Below are 26808 nucleotides of genomic sequence, written 5' to 3'. Positions count from 1 at the left end.
GTGGAATAAGGGGGTAGTTCTACAGATGGGTCTTTCTCCTCTAACTCCAGTGACATCCTCAGCTGGGAGTGACCATGAAGTCTGATCGTTAGTGAACAAGTCACTTGTGAGTATCCTCTCTCCAACAGTGCTGCTTGCATGTGACCAGACAAGGTGGGAACATTTTACTTGTTGATATTTTCTCATCCTTTTTTTGTTCTCAGGCAGTCAAAGCCCCTGAGTGGGCAGTAAATATAACCTTTGCAAATTTTCAAGAGGAGAAATAATTCAAGCCCCCTCATCGCCAGGTACCCCAGAAATTATCCTGGGAGTCTCTCCATACTGATGCTGGGCTGGACAAGGATGAAGCTGAATTGAGCAGTAGCTCAAGTCCCCCTGTTTGTGAGTGACCCTTGGCCTCAGTTCCCCTGGAACAGGTGGTGGGGAGGGCAGCTCACCACGGCTGGCAGCAGTGGCTCTCCCTGTCATGTTGGGAGGCTTAGAGCTCTGTTTTTTACCCCCATGACCCACTTGAAATCCTGTCTTTAAGTGGCTGAAGGGTGAGCTCTTCAGAACAAGCTGAAACTTCAGCACTTTTGCTCAACGGACTGTCATAGCCACCAAGGCAGCACGGTTTCCTCCACAGGTCCCAGTGCACACACAATGTTGAGATGAATCAGACACTGGTCACTGAGTTCCTCATTTTGGGATTCTCCCAAAGGCCTAGCCTGCAAATCCTGCTCTTTTCCACCTTCCTCTGCCTCTACACAGCTGCTCTTTCAGGAAATCTGCTCATTGTGGTGGTCATCAGTGCCAGCCCATCTCTGCACACCCCCATGTACTTCTTTCTGGTTAACCTGGCCCTAGTGGACATCCTCTGCACCTCCACCATCCTGCCCAAGCTGCTGAGCAGCATGGTGGCAAGGAAGACCATCTCCTATGGGGGCTGCATGGCACAGCTCTTCTTTTTCACCTGGTCAATGGGGGCTGAGCTGCTGCTCTTCTCCGCCATGGCCTATGACCGCTATGTGGCCATCTGCCGGCCACTGCACTATAGTGTATTGATGGGGCCCTGGGCATGTACATTCCTGGCTGGGGTTGTGTGGGCCATCAGCCTCACCAACACCTCAATCAACACCTGCCTCACCATGAGACTGCAGTTCTGCAGGTCCAATGTAGTTGAGCATTTCTTCTGTGAGATCCCTCCACTTCTGAAACTCTCCTGCTCCCCAACTCGCCTGAATGAGGATATGGCCTTTGCAGCAGATGTGTTCCTGGCCGTGGGGAACTTCTCTGTGACAGTTCTCTCCTATGGCTTCATTGTTGCCAGCATCCTCTGCATACAGTCTGCTGAAGGCAAGCAGAGAGCCTTCTCCACCTGCTCCTCCCACCTGCTGGTAGTCTCCATGTACTACTCTACTGTCATCTACACCTACATCCGTCCTGCATCCAGCTACATGCTGAACAAGGACAAGGTGGTGTCAGTCATCTACACATCTGTGGCACCCACCCTGAACCCCCTCATCTACACTCTGAGGAACAAGGATGTCAAAGTAGCACTCAGGAGACTTCTGTCCTGCAGCTGAGCCTGACTGACATCAGCCCCCTCATGGCCCAAGTTGTGTGTGTGTGGTGGGGGGAGGAACAGGTGTGACTGAGAGTGTAACTAGGAAAGTTATGCTGAGCCCTATTTGCTGAGAACATATCCCATGGAACTGATTTGGAACAGCTCTGACACTGCTGCACTTTGGAAGCCCTTGAATTTTCATTCATGGCATAATTGAGGAGGTGTCCCATGTGACTGTGAAAGGCAAGCACTAACTTAATTCAAGAAATCATCAAAGATAGGCACAGCCCTTTCACCAGCCCTGCCAAGTCTGTATTCCATAAGGCAGGGGCAAAGTGAACACCACTTTGTGGCTGTCATGTATGTTTACAGCAAAGGGTGTCTTTGCCATAGGCATAGCTGGCATGTGTTCAGGGTTCCTGAGGAGATGAAGAAGGTTGGGAATTTTAGGAGGATAGATCTTTCCTGTATGCAAAGCCTCCAAGAATGATCTGGTATCAATTTGTAGCACCTTAGAAGGAGATAGTTTGACAGTGCTCTCACCAAGTCTATGATGTGAACATGCTGTGGGGGCAGTGTGAAATGGTCAAAGGTTTTCATCCTTCCTTATGTCCAGCATCCACCAACAATATCAGCCAGCTGCTTCTCTGTCAACACTGGGACCAGCCCAGGAAGGTTTGGGCCCCAGGGAAGGTCCTGGGAAGAAAAGCTCCTTGTGGCCCATGTCTTTACTGTTTCTTCTGATAGGTAACTGGCAGGGCTGGATGCAGGAAATAGGAACTTGTGTAGTTGGGACAATGGAGGCAAAAGTGGGATTCCTTGTGGAACTGGGTTTTCAGTCCTTTTGGGGTGGCTCATTTCTTAGAACAAATCCTCACAGGATCCAGAGACCTCACTGCTACTCAGGCTTTTATCACTGGTGGCCCAGAGCAATGACTCCTTCTAGTTTCAGGGTCCTGGGTCTTCTCCTGAACTGATCTTAAAGTAAGAACTGTGGTGATCTCTTGGCTTCTCTGTTCCCTATATGTTGGTTTTTCTGTCTCCCCTCAGTGTTCACTATTTTTTTCGTGGAGACTCTTTGCTGGCATAGTTACTATCTTTTATTCTTATCCCTGAACCAGGCACATGGCAGGCACTCAGGAAACTGATCAGTTGATTGCCACAATGAAAGAAGATACATAGATTATATCCATCAATTAGGCCTAGTTTTGGAAAGGCCATTGGAGAGGCATTTTTGTGGCATGATCGTTAAAAGAACCATGACATCTCTATTTTTCTCTAATTTGAAACACAGCTCAGGTCTGTGGGCAATGGCATTTGAGTGGTGGTGAGTGGACGAGTTTACAGTGCAATCTTGGAGCCTCTGAGCTTTGTAGAGACATGTGAGTCTTATTGAGGGTGGTTGTGGCAACATACCAGGACTTAGACTTCCAAGTGTGATTGCATTGTCTGCTTTGCTACTCTGATGTCAAGGGAACAAGGGCCACTAGAAATGTTATTAGAGATTGAATATAAGGTAAAAATTCTATATAAGAGCTCTCTCTACTACTGTAGTGTAGGGGAAAGCAATTTGCACTGAGGTGATCATCCATACCAATCATACAGGACCCCTGCCTAGGGAATGCTTAAGGTAGCTCATACTACTAACTCATATGTACATCTGGTTTCTCTTGTATACTGTGTAACAATATACTGCAGAAGAACCAGAAGATTTTCTTTTCATTACATATATGTACTTTATTCTGTTGAAATTAGAAAATGGAAATATGTATAAAGGAGACAGTTGAAAAGCAAAACACTTGTAATTCTTTTTTTTGAAGTGTAGGAAAAATTTATTTGGAGAAAGAAAGCTTCTGCCTAAGAGAGACAGAAGGGGGACCAGAAAGTGGGTTGCCCACCTACCCCATGCTTCAAAGATATTTTATACAGCAAAAACACTTGTAATTCTATCCAGAACTAGCATTTATTAACCACCTACAAGTCAAATTTTTAAAACACAGACCAAAATTTGATAATTTTTGTAAGATAATATAACAGGAAATATAAAAACAACAATTTTATCAAATTTATTTAATGCAAGCATCAATGGATTGAAATGACACCTGTACCAGTGATGCTCAGGATAGTTATTATGTAAACAAATGTGCCATCTTAGTGACACTCAGGGTAAACTGTTAAGTGGTTACTATTCCTGAGACTTTCAGTCTATTTTATGTGGATATTTGTGCCCACATATAGGCTTTCATAAATATGGAGTCATAATATACATATTATTTTGTGTCCTGACATTTTCAGTTGAAAGAATGTGGTGTGACTTTTGACAGGTCATTACAGACTTTTCCAAATCAATACCTGCTGTAGGCTTTGTGTTTCATCAGTATCAAGGTGTGCACTTCCCAGTGGACCCCTTACCTCAGACTCTCACTCACTGAAATGTTTGATATCTCCTCAATACAAATCCCTATATTCAAACTCTCAGCAAGCCTTACTGTCCTTTTTATTACTTTAGGTAAAAATATATGGGTGTTATAGGATGTTTAGGAAAAGAGAGATTAGTATCACATTAGCCTTCATAAGCATAAGTTCAAAATCAAAAAATATTTTTTAATAATCACAACTGTTTCAAATACTGGAGTTTGATCAAAACACTTAAGAAGCTATATGGCAGAGGAGGTGGGCCTTCCTGGGACATCCTACCACCACCCCAAGTGCAGAGGAGCAGAGCTGTCCCCAGCACAGAGGAGGCAAAACTACTGGGCTGCTGTACCACCAACCCAAGCACTGAGGAGGTGAGCCCCATGGGTGCCAGCAGCACACATCTTCTCCTCACCCCTGTGGAAATGAGAAGATATATAAACAAGTCTCAAAACCAGACTTCCACATCACCTAAAGCAACCCCAAAGGGAAACGAGATGGAACACTCTGATACTCAACCACCTGGACTCCTTGAACTGGCAACGAAAGAGGATTTGGAAAAAATGAAATCAGAAACAATTTCTCAGATAACCATGTAAATTGAGCCCATAGTGCAAGACATGATTAATAAATCTAGAGAGGACACAGATAAAAAAATAATGGAGCTGAGGAACATGATGGAATCCCAACATAGGAAACAAATGGAATCCATAAAACAGATGCAAACAGATTTCCAGGAGATTAAAAACTCCACTGAAAGTCTACGCAGCAGAATGAACACATGTGAGGATAGAATTTCACATATAGAAGATAAGATTGCAATTAGTGAGGAGGAAAAGAAAAATTGCTTTAAAATTGTAAGGGAACATGAGAAATCAATCCAGCAGCTGCTAGACGATGCAAAGAAGAATAACATAAGACTGATCGGAGTCAATGAAGAAACAGCAGAGAGTGCAGATAACTTAAAAAAACTGTTTATAGAAGTGATGGCAGAAAACTTCCAAAGCAGGGGAAAAGAACTTGACATACAGATAAGTGAGGCATATAGGACTCCAGCTAGCCTTGATCAAAACAATTCTACACATAGGCATATAATAGTAAGGATTCCAGAAACACAACAGAAGAACAAAATTCTACAAGCAGTGAGAGAAAAGAAACAAATCACATGCAAAGGAAAGCTCATCAGAATCACAGCAGACTTCTCAACACAAACCCTCAAGGCAAGAAGAGCTTGGAGTGATGTATTTCAAGCCCTAAAGGAAAACAGCCTCCAACCCAGATTGATGTACCCTGCAAAACTATCTTTCAAAATGGATGGAGAAATAAGATATTTTCATGATAAAGAGAACCTTAGGAACTTCATGAATACCAAACCAACATTCCAAAAATTTTAGACAATATCCTAGGAAAAGACAATGAGGATCACAACCCCAGGAAGCCCAGCAGAATGAATCCATTGGGTGTGACAAATTAAATGCAAAGGGGAAGAAGCCAACAAAAAGAAACAGTCATGACAAGGCTTTTAAAACTTTTAACTTCATTTCCCTAATGAGTGTATAATTCAATCTTGTTATTGCACTGATTAGTATTTTTCTGATTCTAGAGTTGCACACCTTTCCTTGTGCTGTACTGGCTATTTATCATCTTGTGTCTACTTTTTAATTGTGTTGTCTATTTATGAGCTGTAAGAGTTCTTTATATATTCTTGTCATAGATTATATGCATTGTAAATATGATCTGTTTAAGGACTACTTTTCATTCTAACAATGTCATTTAAATTTCTAAATTTTGATGGAATCTCATTTATCAATTTTTTTCTTTTATACATCATGCTTTTCATATCCTAGGAAGTTCTTGCCTACCCTAAATTCAAAAACATTTTCCTTTATAATTTCTTCTTAAAGTTTTATACTTTTAGGCTTTCTTATTTAGGTTCATAGATCCTTTCACATTATTTTATGTATGGAAATAAAGGGTTGAGGTTAATTTTTTATATGTGGATACCAGGTGTTCTAGTGCCATTTGTTGAAAACACTATCTTTTCCTCTGCTCTTGAATTGAGTTTATATTCTATAAAATGTTAATGTTAAATAATCTTTCAAAACTCAGTGGACCATGTATGTGTGGTTCTATTTCTAGATTCTCTGTTTTATTCCAATGATCTATATGTCTTTCCTTACACCAACACTGCCTTGATTACTGTAGCTTTAGAGGAAGACTTAAAATTAGGTACTAAATGTCTTCCAACACTGTTTCTTTTTTTTTTTTTTACTTTCTAGGTCCTTTGTACTCCTACATAACTTTTAAATTTCAATATCCAATTCTTCATTTATAGCAAGTATACACAGACCCGAATTTTTATATATACCTTGTGTTTTCTAATCCTGCTAAATTCAAATACAAGTTCTTGGGGCTCCTAGAGATTTCTTAGTATTTTCTCTGTAGATGATCATTTCATCTACATGTAAAGATTTTGGTTCTACCTTGCCAATCCTATCCTAATTGTGTCATTTTATTGCCAGACTATTTTGGTATGGGCCTATGTTTCAAATTTTAATGGATAGATGAAGAGTAGGCATATCTGCCCTTGCTTCCCACCTTAAGGAGAAAGTATTGTATCTTCTCCATTCATATAAGGCATTGCTGGAAGTATGGAGTACATGTCTTTTATCTGTTGAGAAGATTCTGTTCTACTTCTAGTCTCCTGAGAGCTTTTACCATGAACAGCTGTGGAATTTAGTCCAAAATTTTTTCTCCAACTGTGACAAGTTCATATGGCTTTTTCCTTTCCTCTGTTAAAATGATGACTTTTGGGGGTGGATCTTTCAATGCTGAACCAACACTGCCATCCCTATAACAAAACCACTTTCTACATCCTGCCAGATCTGACTTCCAATAGTTTGTTTTGTTAAACAAATTTCTATCTATGTTCATACTTTTTTCTTCTATTATCTTTACCCACTTTTAGGATTAGCCCAATGTTGAGTTCCTAAAATGAGGGGAGAAGTGTTCTTTCCTTTTTTTGCTTTAAATGTTTGATATAACTTATCAGTTAAAATGTATACTAGCCTGTTGTTGTCATATAGGTAGGTTTTCAAGCTAGGGATATACTTTCTTTAATAGGTGCTATTCAAATTTTATATTTCCTCCAAAGTTAGTTTCATTAATTTGTCTTCCAAGGTACTTCTTAGAAGTTCTCAAATGTATTTCAAAACAGATTTTTGAAATATGCTTTCTATATCCTTTTAAATTCTGTAAAATCTGTGCTAATGTCTCTTAGCTCTTGATATTGTAATTTTAAAAATGTTTAATTGATATTGTGTAATAGAATGTAAAGGTCTAAAGGAGCAGGGGAAGTGGGAGAGGTAGGGGAAAGGAAAGAAGAGAAAAGAAAAAATATGATAAAAGGAAAAAAATGGAAACAAAATCTTTGCAAATAGGGAAGGGTGGAGGGGTGAAGGGAGGGCAGGGGAAGGGGAAAGAATAAGAACCAAGATACTCATGTAATAGTATAATATCCCAATGATGTATGTAAATGTATTTTATACCTAAAATGTACCAATAAACTTAATGGAGGAAAAATTATGTCAGTGGTGACTTTTAATTTACATTTTTTGCTGTGGATGTCTACCTTTGTTTATTGCTGTCAGAGAATGTGGGCTTTGTGTGCTATTCGTTGCAGTATACTGGGGCTTGTTCCTGATGTGGTGTACAAATCCTGTGTAATTAGAGTGATACAGAGACCAGAAAGAGCAGAAGCACACCACAGTTTGATCACTGGGCTTTTGAGGCACACAATTCTCTTCCTGGTAACTCACTTTTAAACAAACTTTTTAAAATACTCAGGTTCATACTGATTGGTAAGCAATGAGAAATGTCAAATAAATTGACTCTATTACAGATACTTTGTAAAGAAGTGGCCTAGGTGGAGTCCATGCATGAGGATGTCCAATTAAAGTTGAAAAGTTGTATTTATATAATCAAAAGCTTAGTCAGATATCTGTATTGTATTAAATTTTTTTCTTTGCTTGACAATGATAGACAGAAGACTATTGAAATCTTTCACTTTTTCTCTTTAGCTGTAGTTGGTTTTATTCTGTAGACTTTGAGTCTGATACATTGAACCTAGCATCCTTGGTAACTCCTCTGTCTTACAGCCTATGTCTTTTGTTAACATAGCTACTCTGGCTTCCTGTGTAAGCTATTCACAGGTCATTGTAGTCGATAGTAATGTAAAATCAAAGGGTCATAAAATCTGGTGTCAGCTAATGTGACCTAAAGCCTGATTAAGAAATCAGTGATTTAGGAACAAACCTTTTATATTTCACAACAAACTCCTGCCTGGTCCAGATGCACAATTTTCTTCCAATTTTATACACTCTCCAACACAGGACCACAGCAGGCTGTCTACATTCAAACTAAGGCAATGAACTTTTCTGGCATTTTGTCTGTCACCCAAGGACAGCCTTTGTTTCAGCTCTGACACCCAGGACCCTAAGCTGCTCTGCTTGCAGTTCACCTTCTCCTCATTCCATGATTTGCATTTTTCTCAAAGATTAGCTAAGAAATAATGAAAACATCAAGATAGGGTTGGGAGAAGTAATGACCACACAGGAAAATTCACATCAGAGCAATAATGAGTTATAAATAATGAATATGAAGAAAACAGTAATTGATGAATCAAACCTTCACAGGATAATTAGATGCAGCAACTAATCTGGATAGAAATCATTCAAGCAAAATTAAAGCACAAAGACTCAAACGGCAGACTTCCTGAGAAAGTGACCAGATACTAAACCAGCTCAAGTGAATGTAATGAGAAGTCATTCACGTTGGCAAAATTTCCCTTTAAATTTGAAAATTTATGAGAAAACGTCCCCTGAACTGTAATTTCTTTATAATCAAAGAGTAGGGTAGAAACCATCAGACCCATTTTTTCCTGCATTCTCCACATTTATTTTATTGGCTCTTTTTTTTTTTTGGTACCAGGGATTGAACTTGGGACCTTGAGCCTGCAAGGCAGGCGGCAGGACCACTGAGCTAAATCTCCGGTCCCTTGACATGTTTTAGAAAGAAGACAGTTTTATTGAGATATAATTGACATGTTACACACTTCAGTGATATTAAGTATATGTCATATGTTGTTGTTTTCGCTATAGTTGAAGCTTCTGTAGCCATCACCACACTTTCGGCTGCAGCTGAGGGCTCTCTAGAGGGAGTAGGAGTTGGCAGGTCCTGATTATGCCTGCAGCCTGCATTTTCTAATCATGACACAGGATCACCTGGCATTTACCTACACACAGTCATATTTTTATTGGTCTACATGCAGTGCTTTCAATCCTGGCTGCACATTAGAGCCACTAGGAGAGCTTTTTAAAAATGTCAATCTATTGGCATGCCCTACATCAACTCCTTTAATATCTCTGGATGTGAGGTTTGGGGATGGGTATTTTTATACTTTTCAGGGAGCAGGAATGTGCAGTCAGAATGGAGAATGCTGCCTGATGTGTGGCTCCTGCAAGGGACCTCTCAGAGTGGTATTGGGAGGGATGTAGGACTAGCCAAGCAAACAGGACTAGGCTGCAGGGAAGGCACTGTGGGAAGGCAAAAGGAAAGGGAATGGGGAGCAATGGGCCAGAGGATGAAAGCAAGCTCTGGGGGGAGGGTGTTTAAAATCATTTATTATCACTTTATCAAAGGTAATTATGTTAGTACTGTAGCATATTTCCCTTAAAATCTTAAAAAAATGAATTTTATAAAAGATAGCATGTTATTTTAATCTGATTTTTATTTAGCAATGCATTGCAAATATATTTACAAACAAACTTTTATTTTGGTATAATTTCAGATTTGTAGAAAAGTTTCAAGAATAGAGCAGAGTTCCTGGGCACCACAGTATGTGGCCCAAAGCAAGAAATTAATCTTGCATTTTAAATCATAGATTTGATTCAGATTTCCCCCAGTGCTTTTTTTTTTCTGTTCCAGGATCCCATCCAGGCTCTACTGGATTTAGTTTTCAGGTATTCCTAATCTTCTTCCTTACTTTTCATGACCTTATCTCTTTTGAAGAGTAATGACATTTATTTTGTAGAATTATCCTGTTTGAATTTTTCTAATGTTTTCTTATGGTTATGATTAGACTGGGTGTGACAGATATAAACTTGCCTAAAGCAGATGAAGTTAACTTCAGCTAAGTCCATTTGATTAGTATTTATCAATTTTCTCCAGGGAACATTACCATATTTGTTGTTTCATCTTCTGTTCTCTGAAAGTGGTTCATTAAGTCCAGTTCACAGTCACAAGAAAAGAAATTAGACTTCACCACCAGTAAGGCAGTAGTAATCAAAATGTAATATTCAGACCTGTCTTGTACAGATATTACCCTTTTTATATTAAACTTACTGAATACAGTCATTTATTTATACCAGTCTAGACTAGATATATATTTTTTTATTTTCTGAGTTACAACTCAATATTATCGTTTTTATTTTTCTCAACTTGTCCCAGCTTTGGCTTTTGGAAAGTGTTTCAGGTTGGTTCCTGTATTATTTTTGGCATCATCTTTCCTGTCTCCTCTTCTCCTCTTTCTCCTCTTCCCCTTCTCCTCCTCCTCCTCCTCCTTCTCCTCCTCCTCCTCCTCCTCCTCCTCCTCCTCCTCCTCCTCCTCCTCCTCCTCCTCATTTTTTATGGTACTAGGGATTTAACCCAGGGACTTCACACTGAGTTACAACCCCAGCCCTTTAAATTTTAACACACAATTTCACTAAGTTGTCCAGGCTGGGCTCAAACTTGTAATTCTTCTGCCTCCACCTACCACAATGCTGTAATTACAGGCATGTGGTTCTTTTGGGTGCTGTCTTACACTTTGGCACTGTGACATTTCAGGTTAATCTTATATTTGCCCTAAACCTAGAAGCAGTCCTTTATCGGATGATCCCTTGTAATTTGTATTGAAGAACAGTATTTAAAAGCCAAAATAAGAGTACTGCATATGTTTATTGCCTCTGAGATATCATTGACTTTCAACCCTCTCAGCAGACCAAATCAGGAAATACACACACATATATTAACCCATGTCTACATATGTGTCGATATATTTCTGCATTTATTAATTTGCATATATTAAACATGAGTTCATACTGGTATCTTCAACTGTAATCCAAAATCAATAGGTTCATTCTAGCCTTCTTCTCTTGCTTATTTGTAACTTCTTTCTCAAATAATGAGAAACTTGGATCTCATTACCTACTGTATATTTACTTGTTAAATATTGTATATTTACTATACATATATATAAAACCAGTATATACAATATATATTATATATATACATGTATAAAGTAGTTTCAAAATTTTTAATTGATATTCTTTTATATAATTGATAATCTTTTTAAAAAATTAATTTTATTGATACATTTTAGGTATACAATATAATGACATTTACCATTGGAAATTTGCACCTTTACATAATCTCTCTTGGTTCTTATTTTTTCCCCTTTCCCCTGCCCTCCCTTCAACTCCTCCACCCCTCCCTATTTACAAAGACTTTGCTCCCATTTTTTCATTTTCTCATATTAATTCCATTCCCTTCTTTCCTTTCCCCTACCCCTCCCACTTCTCCTTCCCCTTTGCCCCTTTTCTTCTTATTTCACATTATCTAGTATACCTTTTAGTCCTTATTTACACTTTCAGTTTCTCACACTAGAGAAACTATTCAGTATTTATACATGTGTGTCCTATTTATTTCACTTAAGAGTATCGCCTCAATGTGCATCCGTTTAATGAGAACCTCATTATGTACTTTCTTTTCCCTCAGCCTTATAGAATCTCATCAAAATTTCTTTTTCTTTAGTTATTTAGGTTAGTACTTTTCACCAAACTCCTTTAGTGAGATTATGGCAAACAGACACAATAGAGTTTGATTCATTTTTTCACAGTCTACTGGAGACCCCTGATTGTTTCTGGAAACCTTTGCAGTAGGGTCCAGTTTCCTGCTCATGTATGACTCCAGCCTGAGAGAAAAATACCTAAAAGATAGAACTAAAAAGACAAAGAAACTGGGGAGCCAGGATGACCAATGCTGGTGCAAGCAGCAAGGGTGCTGGCCTGTCCAAGCCACTGATTTTTATTAATAATAATTTGGCGTAAAGGCAAGCTATGTGCAAGAGTGGGACTATGTGCAAGGACATGCAATCGTGCAGTCTAATTACACTAAATGTAAACCCTCTAAACACTCAAATGAAAAGACAGAGCTATTTCAACTAGATAGAAATTAAAGCAAGACCAAACTATGTGCTGTCTAGGATGAATCAACTGTAAATGTAAATTAATAGATAAGTTAAAAGTAAAAGAATATGGCATGCAATCATTGATAAAATGAAGTTTAGTATTAACTTCACTTGTGTTAATACCTAACAATCAGGTTGCTTAGTTGCCTGATAGGTATATAATAACTTTCTGTAAAATGGAAAACTATCTTTTCCAAAGCCACACAACTTTCCATTCCCACCAGCAATGAGGAGAGTTCCTGTTGCTCCACATTTATGTCAGCATTTGATGTAGTATCTCACTGTTTCTCTGATTTGCATTTCCCTGGTGACAAATGAAGATGAGCATCTTTTCTTGTCCTCTTGTACCAATATATCTTCTTTGGTAAAATCTGTTCCCCTCTCTTGACTATGTTTAAATTGTGTTGTTTTTTTCTTGTTGAGTTTCAAGAGTTTTTCTGTTTTGAATAAACACCAAAGTCCACTTAGACTTTTAAGTGTGTCTATAATCTGGGTAGTTGGAATCCTATTATTTGGCTCTTTTTCAGAATTCCTCTGATTGTTCTAGTTCCTTTGCCTTTCCAATGTTTCATGTCTATGTCAATTTCTGGACTTTGTGTGGCTTAGTCGACTTATTTATCTTGCACCAATTTCATATTATATTGCTTACTATAGTTTAAAAATAAGTCTTGACATCTAATAGTATATGTTTTCCAACTTTGCTTTTCTTCTATGAGGAGCTATTCATGGACCTTTACATTTCTGTCTACATGTTAGTCAGCTTGTACATTTTTATGAAAACTTGAGAGATTTTGATTGGAATTGCATTGACTATATAAATCAATTTATTGGTAATTGACATCCTACAACTTTGAGTGCTCTAGTTTATAAACATTCTTTTAGTTAGCTATTGCTGTGCAAGGTACCACCTACAACTCTCTCCTGATCCAGTCTGTGTTTGGATGGAGTGACTGCCTTCCCTTAGGTCTTGTGTGTCTCTCTACTATGTGTTTCTCATCCTTTTTGGAACAATGGTAAATTGGGCTTCTTGTGTGGGCCTCATGGCAATGGCAGAGGTACATTATCAGAGACTTCACTGTCTTGAGTATTCTTTGTTCTAATCAGGCACTGTTGGGTCTGACTCATGAATTAAAGATATCAGTGACCTAGAAGAGCCTCAGTGCATATTGTGGTCTCTGAATTCTACTTTGATTGGTGAAGACTTCATAGTAGTTGGAAACTGCTTCTGATTATAGATGGAGCCTGTGGCAATTTCCTTGTGGCACTTATTATGGAACTTTCTTCTTTTGTTCCATTGTCATTCTTAGCTAGTTTCAAGAGGAGAATATAGTAAAAATGATATTGATCCACTGTTATTAAAAATAATTTTCTGTAGTATTTTTGCTATTATATTTTTCAAAATCATATGTGACTTAGTCTTTTTATTTGGTATACAGTTGTCTTTGTCTTTTGTTGTTGTTGCTGCTACTGCTGCTGCTGCTATAACAGTGTACCACAGGCTATGTAACTTATGAAAAAAAAGAAATTTATTTTTCACATAATGGAGGCAAGGAAGTCTAATACTAATGTGCCAGCATTTGGTGAGAGACTTCTTGCTGCATCATCTTATGTAGAAAGACAAGAGGGTGGGAGAGGGCAAATGAAAGAGGAAGCTCAACTCAGTTTCACAATAAAACCTCTCACAACACTTGACTTACTTTCACGATAATGATACTAATCCATTTATAAGAGCAGAACCCACATTATCTACACACTTCCCATTAGGTTCCACTTTTCATTACTGCTGTGTTGGGAATTAAGTTTCCAACACATAGACATTGTAGGAAACATTCAGACTATAATAACAGGTCTATGAAATATAGCACATATATCTTTTTTGGGCAACCATCACCATAAATAGATTTACACTGGTTCCATCGTTGCAATCTTTTAACAGTTCTAACAACTTTTTGGTGGCGTCTCTAGAGTTTTCTGTATATAAGATCATATCTTCTCCAAAGAAGGACAATTTTGCTTAGTTCTTTTTTAGTATAGGTATATTTTATCACTTTCTCTTGTTTGATTGCTCAAGCTAGGATTTAAAGTAGTACTGTGATGAATGGAAGTGGTGAGAGTGGGTATCTTTGCTTTGCTGTTGATTTTAGATGAAAAACTTTCAATTTTTCACCTCTGAGTATGATGCTAGCTATGCACTTTTTACATATGGCCCTTTATTGTTTTGAGAAACACTTGTTCTATACCTAATGTGTTGAAAGTTCTTTTTAACCATAGAATGATGCTACATTTAGTCAAATACTTTTTCTGCATCTATGAAGGTTACCATAGTTTTTGCCTTTCATTCTGTCCATATATTTTTTTAGAGAAATGAAAAGTAATTTATTGTTATATACCCGACATCATTTATTGGTCTTAATTTTTGATTTACATATTTTGAGCCATCCTTGTATCCCAGGGATAAATTACAATTGATCACAGTGAATGATTCTTAAAAATGCTATTGAATATAGTTTGCTAGTATTTTGTTGATGAATTTTCACATATACTCTTTATAGATATTGGATCTTTTCTTGTGCTATTTTTGTATGACTTTGATATTGAGATAATGTCCTACTATTTGAAAAGTATTCTTTCATTTTCAATATTTTGGAAGAGGCTGAGAAGGATTGGTATCAGTAATTCTTTAAATATTTGACAGAATTCATCACTGAGGTCAAGTCCTAGAATATTTTTTATCACAGATTCAATCTGGTTTGAAATTTTTTCATGATTTAGTATAGGTAGGCTATAGGTTTTTAGGAATTTTTCCATCTTTTTTAGGTTATCCAATTTGTTTGTATGGAATTATTCATAGTGGTTTCTGAAGTTCCTTACTATTTCTATGGTGTGAATTACAATGTCTCCTCTATTTGAATGTTCACCTTTTCCTTAGTCTAGCTAAGGATTTGTCAATGTTTAAGCTTTCAAAAAAACCCACAACTCTTAATTTTATTGATTTTTTTCTGTTGTTTTCTTAAAGGAGACGAGTGAGTCACTCCCCTCCCTCCGTTTAACTCTAAACAGCGCCCAACATTATTCCTGATTCCATTATCCTAACAGAGATAGAAAGTAAAATAGCATAAGCCTAGGAGATCCCCATTCCCTAGGTGAAAGCACAGGTGTCAAAGCAATGGTGCCATGGGAGATTCGGTGGGAGGCACCTCAAGCAGAGGTATTTAAATTCTGAAAGCCTGAGTTATCGGCCCCTACTTTTTCCTGTTGCTGCTGCTACATTTGACTAGCTTGCAGTGCTTTTCTGTTGCCCCAGCACATTTTTTGGTTTGTGCTATACTTTTGTTGGCATGGATTGGCCCTCAGCACTTCCTAGAACATTACCAAATCTCAGAAGATCTTGTTGCAGAATTTAAGAGACTGGCTAGACCACTGGGAAACAGCAGGATTTTATTTTAGGTGAACACTGACCCAACTGACTCATGTCCAAAAGCTGAGCCCAGAATAAAGGAAAGGCTTCAGTTTTATACATTTGATCAGAGAGGGGGTGGTCTGTCCAGTGGCCAGAAACCGGCGGGTGGGGAGACAAGGTTACAGAAGTGAGAGAAAGCAATTAAAAGTAATAACTTAGCCTTGAAAGGAGACAGAGTCTTGTGAATCATGTAAGAACAGAGTGTCATAAAGTTTGTTTACAGGTCATAGTTGCCAATTTTATCTGTAGCAGAACAAGGAGTTTGTTACAGAGGAGGGGAGAGTGATCCAAGGGAAGGGAACTGCCCAATGTTGGGAATAAGTTGTTTTTCTTTAAGTCATGCTTCATTCCCCTCTTTGATGCTTTCTATAACAAGTTTTAATATGTGGGATGCTCCAGGATGACTGTCACCTGGTCAAGATTTCATGTTCTAAGAGCTTTTTTATATGTCCCTAAATGTCTCGTATGGCCTCCCTGGAGAGGGAGTATTGATGGACTCCAACCAGAATTGTCCCAGGTTTTAGTTTCCCAATCACCAGTGTTTGAATTTCAGCCAACCTAGGGGGATTATCTTCAGCCCATACCTGGGAATCTTATGTGCTAGCCCATACAGTTTATTTGTTCCTGGTTGTGGTGGCTTATCTAAATACAGACTCTATTCTTCAGCCTGTGTAACAGTAAGGGGCAATATCATGGCCTCTGGCTGAGTCAGACTTAAAATCATCCTTTTCTATGGCCCAAAGGCAATTTGGGCCTGTAACATGTAGAGTAAGTCTCTTCCCAGAAGGTGACCTGAGCAGTTTGGAAGATACAGGAACTCATGGTAGACTTCTTTTCTCCCTATGACATACCTCTTAGACCAGAAAAATGGCCTCTTTTCTGGGACCTCAGTGGCTCCAACAATGATCACATACTTTTTGGACAATGGCCCAATGGCTGTGTCATTATGGAACGTTCAGCTCCACTCTCTACCAGAAAGTCCATCAGTTGGACTTTTAAATCTACTTTCGTTGTAATAATGGGCTCCTGGGGGCCTAAGGAGATGGAGGCTAGTCTTGCCTAGTCCTTGTGTAGTGGATTAAGTAATGGTCAACTTGGAATTCCCAGCATAGTTCTGGGAGTGGAAGACCCACGTGAGGATTGTTGCCAATGTGATAAAAAGAGAACTGGAGGGGAAGATTGCTTGCTGTTGATTTTCTTGGAGAAGCTTGCTATGGTTTGTTTTCCTGATGTAAACTTGGCTGTTCTCATCATTGGAGGAGTTTCGGTCCTCGCTGTCACTGGAAATGGCTGCTGTTCTTATCAGAGGATCTCTGGTCTTCACCTTGAGCATAACTTCCTGGCTCCTGTGCATATCCCTCAGCTTGGTGGCATAGATCTTTTACCCCACTGGTTCAGGCTTTCCTGCTTCCACCACTGGCCTTTGGGCCTTCCTGGTGCAGATCCTCAATATGGACTTGCATGAGACATTACTGTGGGCTTTAGGCTTCTGGCTTGACTAACGAAGGACATTGCCTTGGGCTCTAGGCATTTAGCTGGACTTGTGTGGGACATTGCCATGGGACCCAGGCCCTTGGCTGGATTCTTCAGGTCTCTAGTATGTGAACAGATCTCTTGTACTCCTCTGCATTTAACTTTTTGGATGAATATTATAAAATAATCCTATAAATTATGTGTCATGTATTAAATCTATTCCCTTCCAAACCCTCACTACAACATCTTGTAACCTTCATTTTCTGCCAGTCCAATGAAGCCAGCATCTGGTTCCTCCTGGGGGCAATAGCCTTTTGTAGGCAACTTCCTAGTTTTGGAATTTTTATGATCTCTGTCATCATTTTCTGGGCACTCATTTTCTCATTTTTCCAGTGCACATATTTTTACATTGTGTACATTGATCCCAATCTGGCTTTGGTCAACTGGCAGATTCCGGCTTGGTTTAGCTCCTATTTTTCCTGCATCTGCGACATCACCCCTTAGTGATCTCTGTCTTTTTTTTCTGTGAGCACTGCTGCCAACAGATCTGTTTTCTTTTTGAGCCTCCTATTGGCCTTCCATTTTGTCTCCCAGTCATAGTTAATGTGCACTTTGGTGGCCACCTCCAAAAGCTTTCCTCCTGGGGCATTAACTATGGTCTTTCCTGCTTGGGTGATGTTTGGGGCTCATAGTCATCTGATCCTGCTTTCCTGAAGGCTGGCTGTGACAAAGGGAGGTAGATTGGAGTATAAAGGGGAGGAGATCTCTGCCTCTTCTGAAGAACTGGTTTCTCTTTCTCCTTTTGCTGTCTTTCTTTTGTTATTGAGCCTCCCAATAAGGCTGATTCCTCTTTCCGTTTTGTCTTAGGCATGGCTCAGGGTACGAGCATTTCGCAATATGACCCAGGCAGGGCTATAACCAGGCAATTTGAGTCTGGACTATATTTAACCATAAGTCAATGTAGGGAAACTGATCCAGGTGCCCTGGGTGTTCTCCATCCATGGTTACCACCCTATATATATGTCCAATCATCCCCTGTCAATCATTCCCTCAGCCAGACTTCCAACGTCAAAAACAGGGCCAATCTATTTTACAAAGAGTTCTTAACCTCTGGGTGTGTGTGTGGGGGGGTTCAACTTTACTCCATAGTCCCTTGTATAGCCTCTTTTAAAGTTCTTTAACATACATTCTAATGGGGTGCATTTTGATGCTTGTCCTTCAGTGTCTACTCTGTTGTGATGCCAATCACTCTCTCAAGCACTTTCTCTTCAGGCTGATTAGACTGTCCCCCTCAAGGGACTTTTTAGAAGGAACAACCTGAGGCTCACCAAAGTAATAAGCAACCATATATATTTCTTTTGGTAAACTACTTCCACAAGCTTACTGTTGGCATACATAAGCTTTCCAGTTCTGTCAATATCTTTTCTTCTATCTATCTAGCAGGACAAAACTTTTTATCATATAAAACCCTCTTATATCAAAAGTATATCTCATATTATAGCCTTCTTAATATTTTTCTCCATCTCACTTATAAATCTTCTTTAACAAACTTGGCTATGGCCATTTGAATGTTAAAGTGTTATTTTTTCCCTTTTATTTCTTTGTTTTCAGGTTGTTAATTTTTAAATTTGACTGGCTGGTAATAGATCTCTAGTAACCCTGAATCATTGTTCTTATCTTACAGGAAAAGAGAGCAGAGAAGAGAGCAAGTTAACCTTGTAATTGCAATTCAAGAATTTGCAATGCACAAGAAATGGTTTTGGCACACCAAATAAACAAAAACACAAACTCAAATTGGAAGCCAAAAGTATACTTATCAATTAGCTAACATTTGTAATTTGATTCCTCCTGTAAAACCTCATTAGGTCCAGCAGAATGCAGATTCAGTTCCTTCACTTTGGCCATCCAGGCCCAGGGTGAGGCTGCTCTGGCTTCTAGATGCCTGCAGGCAGTGCTAGGCTAGTGACATTGAGTAATTGCTGGCCTTGGGGCTCCTAAAGCCAGGAAAAGGAGACTCTGGAGCTGGCATGCATTTTATGTATTGCCTCACAGTGTGCACACTGCACAGCCAGGCCAGGCAGGGGGAGGAGGCAACTACGAAGCTCTTGTTGCCCTTGCACTGTCTTGCTCCATGCTCTCTGGTGCCTTTTCACCTTTTCTTCACTCCATTCATTCACACGCACTCATGCACCTCCCCATTCTCAGACCCTTGGCATTGGAAGAAGGACTGCCCTCATTCCCAGAGAGGGGTGAGGCATCCTTCATCATGGTGGCCAATGAAGAATGCCTGAATAGTGAGTGGTGATGGAGTCTGAGGCAGCCTGCAAGGCTCCTGCACAAGAGTACCACAATTAATTCACAGGAGCCTCACATGACTCTAGATGAAGTGGACAGATTATACTTCTCTGTAATACTGGAGTGACTTACTCAGCTCTAGTTTCTTATTGGAATGAGCTTTCATCCCATTCTAAAGTTGCTGTGGGTCTTGAGGGAGTTAATCAGACAGCTTTCTTTACCCTTACTTTGAACTGCCATTTGGAACATTTCTTTTTCAAGGTGCTTTTATGGTGATACCAGAGCGCTCCATACCTGTAGTAGGAAGACATATACTCTTCCTATTCAGGACCACTCTGATAGTCAAACTTCCTGTTGCTAGGGAAGCAGTTAGCCTGACTCTGTGGAGTCAGATGTCTCTGCTGGGGATTATTTTCAAAAATGGTATAATAGTACCTCAGGGAAGACTGTCAAGGCCACTTCAGTAGTTATTCAGCTGAAGGACCTAATCTATATCCTCATAAAAGACAATATTTCCTTAAGAAAAAGCTAGGTTTTATAAGTTTTTGGCTACAAGATTTCTGGTTCCATCCCAATCCCTGTGCAATAGTCAAGCTGTCAGGAAAATATCACCTAGTTCAAGATCTCACAACCCTAATAACCACTCTTTTTTCCATTAAGGTACAGGGAATACATAGTTGTGTGAGTAGCCTCACTACTGTCTTATTTATTACACTTAAGGTCCCTATTCCAAGTTATAACATGACCATTTTTTTCCTGTTTCTTTTGGAATAATTCTGGATCTTTCAAAAACTGCCTCTAATAAAGACAAAAACAGTGCCTATCATCAACAGCCACAGCTGCATCTGATGGTGGGGGTCTCTGAGTAACTGTCTGCCTTTCATTGGGTCCTTGCTTCAGTCCAGTGAAGAATAAAGAAGTGGGGCTCTTAGCAGAAAATGGGTTAGTGAAGACTGGTGTAGTGCAAAGTGAGTGTGGCAAATACAGAGAAGGCAGAAAAGAAACTGTCTTAGCAGTAGAGTGATGCTACAAGACAGGGGACATCCCACTCAAGATGCCCAGTGCATATGCATATGCCCAGTGCCCAGTGCATACCCCTACTAATAGGGGTAAAGCTCTTTTGTTGATTACTGTGGTCTAGGCCAATCAAAGTCTTAACCTCTTTTTTTTGAAAGGGGATAAGGTTAGTTGGGGATTATTAAAGCATGAGTAACATTTTCATAAGGATACAGTAGGGTACATTTTCTCCAGTACATAGTACACAGATAAGCATTTGATGCTTTTACAATCATCAGCCATAGATAAGGATGTGATGATGTCGCTGAAGATAAGCATGTGATGAATCTACCATTGTCAGCCATCCAGACTTGTCCTGGGTCCCTGCCTATGTCCCTCAAGTCTGTCCCTATACCACTGAAGAACTTGACAGACAGCTCAGATTAACTTGCCCAAAATATTGCCTTCCTTCAAAACTCGCTAGTCACAGTGATCATACAACATCATGGGGACTAGATCTCCTTACAGCTAAAACAAAGGGCTTATATTTGTGTCTTTAGTTACTTTTCTTTTGTTGCTGAGACAAAATTCCCAACACCCAAACTTAAAGGGGAAAAGTTTTATTTAGCTCACAGTTTGTAGAGGTTTTAGTCCATAATTGGCTGGCTCCAAGGAAGGGTAGCCGAGGAAAACAGTTTTTGGCAACCAGATGGTAATAAAAGTGACAAAGAAGAATGGGAGGGGGCCCATAACAGCATCTTTCTGCCCTTTTTATCTTATGCAGACTACTTAGGGTGGGTAGTACTCACATCCTTAATTCTAGTACCCCGAGGTCTACCATTGGACTCTGACTCAATTCTAACTTCATACACCCTAGATTGAGCCACCTCAGAAATAGCCCCACCTCAGACTGCATGAGGCTTTGGGGGGACATCTAAACACAAGCCATAACTATTTGTTCCTAAAAAAATTCACTTCCTTTTTCAATAAGTCTAAAATAGTAAGAGATGTGGCACAAGAACTAGCTGTTCATACTTCCAAGATCTATAAAGAACTATTTGAGTCAGGATGTCTTGGCCACATATCTTAAATTGGGGGTCCCGGTTACTGTCCTGGACATAACTTTTATTAATGCTTCTTATAACTTTAATATTTAGATTTTACACACTTAATCTCTTAGGTAAATTTGTTTTTTCTTGTTTGACAGCTTTCAAAATACTGGTGATGACCATAACTCAAGATTAGAATCTGTTTCCACATGCATGATTTGTCAAGAAATCTTCAGAAGAAGGGCTCAGGTCTCCTGAATTCATATATCAGACAAGGTGAAGGTTCCTTGGTCTCTGCTTACAGAAGGCCAATGCCCCTAATCAGCGGGAAGTAGCTATAGAAGATGAAACTTCCTCTTTCAACTCCCCTCAAAGATTTCAAGGGACCAGAGCTTTCCAGGGAAGTAGTACAGTTAGAAACAAAGGAGCTGAGTGAGTCACCCCCCCCATTTAACTCTAAAAAACACCCAATAGTTATTCTTACTTCTATTATTTTAAGAGAGGTAGAAAATAAAATAGCAAAAGCCTAAACTGCAACCCCATACCCACTTACCACAAAATGCCAACGCTGCAATTAAACTTGAATACTGAGGTTTTGGTTTAGAAAAAACAACTCATACATTAACACATTTTCTCTTAAAAGAAAAACATATAACATGCATGTCATAGGCTCACTAACACTGGCCTAGAAGATCACCATGCTCTAGGCCAGAGCGCATGTTTTAGCACCTAAAGCTGAGGTGTCTGAAAACAGGGGTCATCCACCCCCATTTTCTCTGTTGCTATTGCTACATTGGACCAGTGTGCAGTGCTTTTCTGTCACCTCAGTGTTAAATGTTTGTTGGCATGGACTGCCCCTGAGCACAACTTCCTTTGATCTTTAATAAATGTAACTTCTTACTCCTGGGTGAACACTTGGCAATTCTTTTCTCATTTTACACAAGAACCTGGACTATTATTGCCCCAGTCAACTGTAACACTAGTGTCTATGTCAGTTATTTCTAATCATTTTCCTTCTGTTAGCTGTGGGTTTAGTTTGTTCTTCTTTTAGTTATTTAAAGTATAACATTCAATAGTTTATTTAGAATATTCTATTTTCATGCTATAAATTTCTTTTTTTTTTCCCCATTAAGTTTATTGGTACATTTTCGGTATAAAATACAGTTACATTCATCATTGGGATCTTGTACCATTACATGAGTATCTTGGTTCTTATTTTTTTTTCCCTTCCCTTGCCCTTGCTTTACCCGCTCCACCCCTCCCTATTTGCAAAGACCTTGTTTCCATTTTTTTTCCTCTTCTTATATTTTTTCCTTTCTCTTTTTCCCCTCCCCTACTCCTCACAATTCCTCTGGTCTTTTAGACCTTTTCTTCCTGTTGCACAGTATCAGTTATACATATTTTAAATTACAATATTAAGATCTAGGAGACATTACCACAGGTTTTACAGAATTTAAGAGGATATAGAAAGCATATTACAAAAATCTTTTTTGAAATAAATTTGACAACTTCTAAGAAGTATCTTGGAAGACAAATTAATGAAACTAACTTTGGAGGACATATAAAATTTGAATAGCACCTATTAAAGAAAATATATTCCTAGCTTGAAAACCTACCTATGTGACAACAGCAGGCTCATAAACATTTTAACTGATAAATTATATCAAACAATTAAAGCAGAAAAAAGAAGGAACACTTCTCCCCTCATTTTAGAAACTCAACATTGGGCTAATCCTAAAACTGGATAAAGATAATAGAAGAAAACAGTATGAACATAGATTGAAATTTGTTTAACAAAACAAACTATTGGAAGTCAGATCTGGCAGGATGTAGAAAGTGGTTTTGTTATAGGGATGGCAGTGTTGGTTCAGCATTGAAAGATCCACCCCCAAAAGTCATCATTTAAACAGAGGAGAGGAAAAAGCCATATGACCTGTCACTAGTTGGAGAAAAAGTACTGGACTAAATTCTACAGCTGTTCATGGTAAAAGCTATCAGGAGCCTAGAAGTAGAATAGAAACTTCTCAACAGATCAAAGACATGTAGTCCATATTTTCAGCAAGAATGCCTTATATAAATGGAGAAGATACAATGTTTTCTCCTTCAGGTGGGGAACAAGGGCAGATATGCCTACTCTTTATCTGTCCATTAAACTTTGGAACCTAGTCTCCACCAAAATAGTCTGGCAATAAAATGACATAATTAGGATAGGATTGGCATGGCAGAAGCAAAATCTTTGTATGTAGATGAAATGATCATCTACAGAGAAAATACTAAGAAATCTCTAGGAGCCCCTAGAGCTTGTACTTGAATTTAGCAGGATTAAAAAACACAAGGTATATATAAAAATTCAGATCTGTGTATACTTGCTATAAATGAAGAATTGGATATTGAAATTTAAAAGTTATGTAGGAGTACAAAGGACCTAGAAAAGTTAAAAACAAAAACAAAAACAAAAACAGTGTTGGAAGACATTTAGTAACTAACTTTAAGACTTGTTCTAAAGCGGGCCGCTGATCAGTGACAGCAGCTCTCTTTCTTTCCCTTATAGTTTCTCCAGGTTATATGTCAGGGTTGGTAGCACTCACACCCAGGGTGGGCCTTTCCCATTATCCACACCCAGAACTATTCCAGTAAAATCAGTGGACTAATTTAGTGATCATACACCCTGGATCCCAGGATCACAAACTCTGGATCCAGCCATATCTGAAAAGCCCCACCTATGACTGTATAAAGCTTTGGGGGAATATCTAGACAGAAACTAACACTATCTCCATCATTTTGATATTACAATGTAAAACTCACTAATACAAGGGGACTTTAAACATGTTTCCACATGAAAAAGTAGGTGGATGGCTATTTTAGAAAGGGATTCCTAGAAGAACAAGTTATATAGATCTCATATGAAGGGTGGCACCCCTGAGATGAAGCTGACCTAAGACTAATTGAATCTTTGAACATGGATTCCAGGATGATAATGACAATGGATTGGATGTTTACCATGACAAATGAAAATTAGATGCAAGGTTCCCTCAAAAGGAGAAGCAGAAGGGTATGAAAGCAAAATGAAGTCCTGTGATGACAAAGAGTTCTCAAAGAGAAGTGACTCTGGTCCTGTCCAAACATTTAGAATTATGAGACTCCAAGTTACCATTATATATATGTGTCATTAACCCTGATAGACTCGATACATAAATCCTTCGGGAGAATCATTGAATCATGGGGTATACAGTGAAAAGAATGGTAGTGGCTTTTACACACTCCTCAACATGGTTGAATGGGGCATCCTCCAGGGGCAAGAGATAGTGATTGGGGAAAGCTATTCACCAGAGAAATACCAACATGAGAAGAAGACAGTATTATGGGAATTAAAATATGGTCAAAGAGATAAATCATGTTGAGAATTTTCAGATTAAGGTAGAAGTAGGGAGAGATAATGGGAGGTCTAGCTAGAAAGGGTACAGGGTGAACAAAACCCAGGTAGATTTGGGAGGAGGTGCGGATAGTCAGATCTTCAGAGCTTCAGGAGGCAGAGCAAAGGGCCATTTCTGGCTACAGGATGAAGAAAGCAAGCGCTTGCAAGGGAGGCATGACAAAAGCTTGGAAAAATAGGGCCTGATTATATATTGAAGGAGGGATGGAGAGAGGGAACTTTGGACTTACATAAAATGGTCATTATCAGCCACTCTATGGACGTGGGATAGCAAGACACAGATGCTACCAGGGTCTTATTCTGACCTGGAGCTTGGGTCCAGGGCATGATGCAGTGGCAGCTAAGCAAGAGCAGGGTCGAGAACATCCAGGTTTCCTAGAGTCACAGGGATGAGAGCCATATGTCTCCCTAAATGGAAGAAGAGCATTTTTCAGGACCTATGGTGCTTCTGTCGATCAGAAATTTATCAGATGCACAAGATCCACACAGTCAAAAATGAAATAATTCACACAGCAGAGCCTAAACCCAGCATTCAGCTTCCATGTCCAAGAGTGATTTTGCTAAAACAGTGACAGTCAGGTCTCATCTCTGCAAGTCTTCTATCAGGAGGTCAGGCATGGGAAGATAGCTGGTGGCACAGTGGCCTGCACAGCTACACCTGACATCTGGAGAAGGGCAAGAGTCTCCCCAGGGCACGCCTCACTTCCTGGTTCCTCAGAGTGTAGATGAGGGGGTTCAGGGTGGGGCTCAAGGCTGAGTACAGCAGTCCAGACACTTTGTTTCTATCCGGGCTATAACTAGAGGCAGGGCTGATGTAGGCACAGAACACAGATGAGTAGAACACGAAGACGACAAGGAGGTGAGAGGAGCAGGTGGAGAAGGCCTTCCGCCTCCCTTCAGCTGAGCGCATCCGCAAGATGCTGGACATGATGCAGCCATAGGACAGCAGGGTAAGTAGGAAGTTAAGGCATCCATAGAAGGCATCAGCCAGGAGTGTCATGATGCTGTTCATGTGTGTGGAGCTGCAAGACAGCAGCAGAAGAGGGGGGATCTCACAGAAAAAGTGGGTGATGACCCTGGGGCCACAGAATGACAACCGTGTCATCAGACCAGTGTGGACAGAAGCATTCAGGGCACAGGTGCCCCACACACCCATGGCCAGGGCTCCACACAGGCAAGGGCTCATCCTGGAGCTATAGTGCAGAGGAAAGCAGATGGCCATGTAGCGGTCATAGGCCATGACTGTGAGCAGCAGCAGCTCAGATGATAGAGACCAGAGCAGGAAGAAGAGCTGGGCCATGCATCCCTGGAAGGAGATGGTATTTTCTGCAGATGCTAGGCCAACCAGCACCTTGGGCAGCACAGAGGAGGTGCAGATAATATCCATGCTGGCCAGATTGCACAGAAAAAAGTACATGGGGCTATGAAGGCCATTGGTGAAGCTGATCAAAGCAATAATCACAGCATTACCTGTGAGTGCAACAGTATACAGGGACAGGAAAGAAATAAGCAGGAGTAATCGCAATTGAGGGTGCTCTGAGAACCCCTCCAGTACAAAGTCAGTCACCATCGTCTGGTTGGGGCTCGCCATCAAAATGAAGCAGGCCCAGGTCACACTCACTCTTGTTTTAGGTCTCTGAGAAGAGATTGCAGGTCTCACATTTCAGACTCAGCTTTCCATAGGTATTCATCTTAAAACTCCTCCTCCTGTGGGAAAGGGAAGAAATGAACTTATTTCCTTCATGGGAGCCTCTTGTACCATAAGCTCTACCCAGCACCCTTCTGGAAACCATGTGTCCTTTATTTATTTTTTATTTTCCTCAAAACTTTCATCCTGTAATTTGTGTTCTGAAG

The 26808-nt window shown here is 39.7% G+C and overlaps 2 protein-coding genes across 2 annotated transcripts; one reads left to right on the top strand and one right to left on the bottom strand.

The window, feature by feature from the left end:
• Positions 1-650: 650 nt before the first annotated feature.
• Positions 651-1565, top strand: LOC101724248 (olfactory receptor 13G1-like). The gene has a single exon (XM_004838988.1). It carries the CDS (start codon positions 651-653, stop codon positions 1563-1565), a length of 915 nt encoding a protein of 304 aa, XP_004839045.1.
• A 24041-nt stretch (positions 1566-25606) lies between these two features.
• On the bottom strand, positions 25607-26545 carry LOC101723883 (olfactory receptor 13A1). Its single transcript, XM_004838987.2, has one exon. The coding sequence runs from the start codon at positions 26543-26545 to the stop codon at positions 25607-25609; it is 939 nt and encodes a 312-aa protein (XP_004839044.1).
• Positions 26546-26808: the final 263 nt, after the last annotated feature.

This window comes from Heterocephalus glaber, unplaced genomic scaffold, assembly GCF_053883595.1.
Source record: "Heterocephalus glaber isolate CG9 unplaced genomic scaffold, H.glaber_assembly_v1.0 deba00001497, whole genome shotgun sequence".
Taxonomy (NCBI): domain Eukaryota; kingdom Metazoa; phylum Chordata; class Mammalia; order Rodentia; family Bathyergidae; genus Heterocephalus; species Heterocephalus glaber.
The sequence above is the reverse complement of the archived record's forward strand: the minus strand, read 5'-3'. Positions and strand labels throughout refer to the sequence as shown.

Coding starts and splice junctions, on each gene's coding strand:
- LOC101723883 (XM_004838987.2), bottom strand. CDS start 26,545: ATGGCGAGCCCCAACCAGACGATGGTGACTGACTTTGTACTGGAGGGG.
- LOC101724248 (XM_004838988.1), top strand. CDS start 651: ATGAATCAGACACTGGTCACTGAGTTCCTCATTTTGGGATTCTCCCAA.